Source organism: Lactuca virosa, chromosome 7 (assembly GCF_052849685.1).
Source record: "Lactuca virosa cultivar CGN04683 chromosome 7, Lactuca_virosa_CGN04683_v6, whole genome shotgun sequence".
Taxonomy (NCBI): Eukaryota; Viridiplantae; Streptophyta; class Magnoliopsida; order Asterales; family Asteraceae; genus Lactuca; species Lactuca virosa.
This window is the reverse complement of record NC_136432.1, coordinates 92,498,014-92,503,655: the sequence shown is the minus strand read 5'-3', so window position 1 is coordinate 92,503,655 and position 5,642 is coordinate 92,498,014. Positions and strand designations below refer to the sequence as shown.

Sequence of the window (5,642 nt, the reverse complement as noted above, 5' to 3'; positions counted from 1 at the left end):
TCTCACTCTGGAAGATGCTCCAAATATACCCTCCGACTGTCTGATCTAGACCTGCCAATACTGACTATCCAAAAAGAGGACAACTACCCTCCGCTTTAAATCTCAAACATTACCCACCTATGAGACTATTCATATTTCCAACTTATTTCAATTTAAAATATCCTTTATAAGTCTTAATTAAAATTAAACAAGACTATAATGCTTATAATGCATTTCCAAACCGTTATCTTGTTTATACCCTACCATCGCAATACAGTATAGGACTATTCTTTTATCCAACTTAATTGGATCTAATTATTCTTCATATATCTTAGTTTAGATAATAGACAATACTACAAACCTTGTAATCAACTTTTAATATTAACTCTTGTTTAAAGGACACTTATAGTAACTTAGTGTATATTCTTAATACACAGTGTATTTTAAGTGATCTTTTAAGTAACTAATAATACTTATTTTTAAAATTATCACGTAATAATACCATATAAACATTTTAACAAATAATTAACCATAACTGGTTCACACAATACATGTTATCAAAAACGCATTTATCAATTATTCCAAATAATAAAAATCTAATTTCACATATAAACTTTCAACAAATATTTAATATTTTTTTAATAATTACAAGTATTAAATTATGTTCATGAAAGTAACTATGCACTCACCTGATGTAGGTGGAAGAGTCGCGGGAAAGTCAAATCTTTGACTGACACTTCAGATTCCCTTGTCTAGCGAAAACTTTGAACTTTGTGGGCAGAACTTCATTATTCAATCTTTTTTCTGAAAAATTATTCCAGGGCTCAGCTCATTATACTAAAACTACAAAAAGAGATGTTGAATCACAAGGGTCCGACATGCTCAGGGATAAGAAGAGAAAACTCTTAAATCAAGAGAATGGTGCAAGAAATATGAAACCCTAGAGCCTCATATTTATAGTAAACGAATTTTCAAGAAACACCCTTATAATTATTAAAACGACCAAACAGCCCTTAATAATACTATTTTAAATAGATTTAATGACATGTGTGCTAAAGTAATGTCGAAAGTATATATGTTATTACAAATCATAACTTCTTCATACGAACTCCGTTTTCAACATTCTTTATATCGTTGACTTTGTATCGACGAGTATTACAACTTTCATTTAGACCCCATCGGCTAATTCTCATTACATTTCAATTTTACAAATATGTACAAATTTTGCCGCGTTCGAAACTTAGGGACCAAGTTCCGCTCATATATTTCTCATACGAGCTCTGTTCTCCACTGTCTTTATATTGACGGATTCTTATTTATGAGATCTCCAACTATTGTTTACATTGTTTTGTCTTACAATCAATAGATTTTCATTTCGATTTTTGTCTCGCACACTCTAATACTGTGTCACACTCGAAACTTTGAAAAAATCATAACTTCTTAATACAAAGGTAGATTTTGGCGTACTTTATATCGACGCGTTCCTACTGACGAGTACTGCGACTTTTGTTTGGATCACTTAGGCTAATAAGAAACTTAGACAAATTATAGCTTCCTCATACAAAGTCAGATTTAAGATTTCTTTATATACACGTGCTCATGATCATGACTACTACAACTTTCATTAACATTATTTGTCCTAAATAATCTTTTATGTTTATTCTTTATTTTATCGCTATGATGATAATTCATATATTAAGGTTTTCTACAAATATTATATAATTCTAATATTTGTCCACATACGAGTATACGATAACTATTTATTAGCTCGTAACACGCATGAAGAACAATTGTCCTAATCAAGGATTTTTAATTGTTCTTCGAAATATATAATTATTATTATACCTTAATCGTCTAGTCCTAAATTGCGGCTGTTACACGAGTGCCTTACTCTTGACGGAATATACATTGTAGAGAAACTCTTTTTGAGTTTTTGCTATCTTCATCAACTTCCCAATTGCAAATGGGATCAAAGGCTTCAAAGGTTATCTTCTTAAACATCTTATGGCTGTTATTATCTTTCTAGTTCATGTATTTGCATCCTCTTGTTGGTTTTGCTAAAATGATCTAAAAATAAACTACTTATGTTTAAAGTCTTTCATTTCCTGTTCTTAAAAATCTTTTATAAAAAAGATCGTTTTTATTTATCAAAACGTATCATATATATATATATATATATATATATATATATAAATATATATATATATATATATATATATATATATATATATATATATATGGAAATGTTTAAATGAGAACAATTATGTAATCGAGAACGCGAGAACAAATCTGGGTCACATATTTCAAATAAACCGCTTAGCTGTTCTATCGTACCGGGAGGACGGAACAGATAATATATATATATATATATATATATATATATATATATATATATATATATATATATATATATATATATATATATATATATATATATATATATATATATATTCATTTATAAGTCTGTGTATATTCACACATGATTATTTATATATAAATATGGTGGATGGCAGTGGCGGTGGTGTTGGCATTAGCGGTGAAGGAGGTGTTTGTCAGACGAACATTCACATATGAATAAATATATACTTATTCAAATATAAATAAATATATTTTATATGAATAAATACATGTCTATTCTCATGTAATTATTTATATATGAATATCGCGGTTGGTGGCGAAGGTGGTAGTAGTGGCAGGGGTAGCAGTGTGTGTGTTGAATCTGAAGATCTCTATTTTATTTTAAGGTGTTGTTTGTTTTTTCGGAGACAAAATGTCTGCAGTCTGCGGACCACATCTGCAAACCTCTGTTGTAGAAAAGGTGGACCAAATATTTGCAGTCTGTAAAAAGAAGATTCTTTGTTTTTTAACGTCTGCATGTTGTTAAAATATACTGATATTTAGATATACCGATTTTTTTAAACATGAAAATATTACAAAAAACTAAAATTTTCATCAACTATAACTTCAGCGACTAAATAAAACATACAACTAATTTACAAATATAGTTTGGGGTGAGCAAAAACCAAATCGCTAAAAAAATTTGATAAAAACGCAACAAACCGAAAATAATAAACTGAAACCGATACAAAATTCGATGATGTAAAACTATGTTGGGATTCAATAATCAAAATTTTAAATGAACATAGTTATATATATATAAACTAATTAATCAATGATATTGTTTCTATCCTAAATAACATAAAAAAAAGTTACGAGATTTACTTACATTGCACAAAAATAAAAATATCTATAAAACTATGTCAAAATTATTTGGATAAATATATTATTTGAATAGAAAAACATATACATAGTCATATACATAAACATTTGGGTTAATACATAATTATGATATAAAAACAATAAATAAAGTAACAAATAAATACATAAAAAGAAAGGAGGAGAACAAAAGTATAAAAAATAAAAACGACACTAAAAATTACAAAAAAAAATATTTTTTTTAAAGTTAAATACATATTGTGGAAGTGGTAAGAAAATGCTAGAAGATGTTAGAAGACATAGGTTCATATCTGTGCCAAGAAGAGGACGCGCAGACCTTTTTAGGTCTGCGGTCTTCTAAAAAACATACGGTCTGCGAGACCAAACGTCTGCGCGTTGTCTGCGCGGCGCAGACATAAGAGGTCAAGAAGAGCTTTTTGCAGAAAAAAAACAAGCACCACCTAAATCTCTACGGAACACACACACACACACACATATATATATATATATATATATATATATATATATATATATATATATATATATATATATATATATATATATATATATATATATATATATATATATATTATAATAGACACACACTTGTGTGTGTGTGTGAAGCCAAGGAATAAATATATAGCTTACTACTTACTACTCTTGTGATCCTCCATAAATACTCTCATCCTCCGATCTCTCACGCCCTCCCTCCTGTTGCACCCTGCTCAATTACACCAAGAAAATTTATGTGATCATGGTATGTCCATAATATATATACCTTCTTTTCTTCTTCAACAATTTTATGTCTAATTTTCTATAACTGATCGAAATTCTAGTTCATATCAATTTTGAATTTTAAGCAATTATATGGTATATATAGGGAATTCGAAAGCCAGCTTGGTTAGAAGCTCTCTATGCACAGAAATTCTTCACAGCGTGCCCGATTCATGTGAACTCGAAGAAGAACGAGAAGAATATATGTTGTTTAGATTGTTGCACTAGCATATGTCCACACTGTGTGCACATTCATCGGTTCCATAGACTCCTTCAAGTTCGACGCTATGTATACCATGATGTTGTTCGGATGGAAGATCTAGAGAGGCTTATCGATTGCTCGAATGTTCAAGTGGGTGTCGAGTAACAAGAAATTGTTACAATTCTTTCATAATTTAGCATAATTCATCATGAATTACTTGTTAGCTTGGCTGATAAATATTTTTAATTATCAGGCTTATACCATTAATAGTGCAAAAGTTGTGTTCATCAAGAAGAGACCTCAGAACAGGCAATTTAAGGGGTCAGGGAATTATTGCACTTCTTGTGATAGAAGCCTTCAAGAACCCTTTATCCATTGCTCTTTAGGGTGTAAGGTATAGTAGTTCAATCCCTAAAATCTCTATATTCCTCCGATTCATAACATGGGATCAAAATTCAAGCATTGATCAACCGCAATGACTAATTTCAATTCCGCAACTCAAATTCAAACTGATCACTTATTACTTTAACTTTTTACTTGAAAGATTGTGTTATAGTGGGATATAAATTTTCCTTGAAAGCTTTACTGTTAAAACAAAAAACAACATCGATGCTTAACCTTGCTAGAACCCAAAATAACATAATTTCATTGTTATTTATTCCCGTTTTACAAACTTGAATCGCAAAATCGATATCATATTAGCAAGTTGCCCCCCCCCCCCCCCCCCCAACACACACACACACATATATATATATATATATATATATATATATATATATATATATATATATATATATATGTGTGTTTGTGTGTGTGTGTGAGAGAGAGAGAGAGAGAGAGAGTATTTCAAGAAAAATTTCTTGTTTGATTATTATAATTAGCATACATTGATTAAAGCTTAATTGAGTTTAAATCTTTATGAATATTGTAGGTGGATTTTGTGCTCAAACATTACAGAGACCTCACACCCTTCCTAAGGGTATGCAATTCATTACAGCTTGGTCCCGATTTCTTCATTCCTAACGACACTGGGGATGATGAAATGACTAACGAGACACCTCACTCGACCGTTGTTGACTCAGATGACCCGATGAGCTCAGGGTCGGGCTCATCTGGGTCTGAAAACATGAGCATGATGTGCACCGGGTTCGTAAGGAAGAAAAGGAGTGGACTTTATTCTTGTGAAAGGTTTTCGAGTAAGGTTCATTCTGAAGAGGACATGGCGACAAGCATGAGTAGAAGAAAGGGAATTCCTCAAAGGTCACCAATGTGTTGAGAAATGAGAGAATTAATAATATTTAACATCTTTTTTTTTTCTTTCTTTTTTTCCATATATTTTATAAATAGTTTTAATTTAAGACACTTTCACTCATGCAGTTCTCTCTCACTCTCTCTAGTATGATGTTTTTTATGGGTTAATTAATTACTTGGTCGGGGTGTTTTGTCTTAATGGCATCACGTGATTCCCAAT

The 5,642-nt window shown here is 30.5% G+C and overlaps 1 protein-coding gene across 1 annotated transcript; it reads left to right on the top strand.

Annotated features, from left to right (window-relative positions):
- The first annotated feature begins 3,863 nt into the window (after positions 1 to 3,863).
- Positions 3,864 to 5,543, top strand: LOC145125341 (PLATZ transcription factor family protein). The gene is made up of 4 exons (XM_079060807.1): positions 3,864 to 3,952; positions 4,076 to 4,321; positions 4,425 to 4,565; positions 5,103 to 5,543. The coding sequence occupies exons 1-4, from the start codon at positions 3,950 to 3,952 to the stop codon at positions 5,445 to 5,447; spliced, it is 735 nt and encodes a 244-aa protein (XP_078916933.1). The 5' UTR covers positions 3,864 to 3,949; the 3' UTR covers positions 5,448 to 5,543.
- The last annotated feature ends 99 nt before the right edge of the window (positions 5,544 to 5,642 follow it).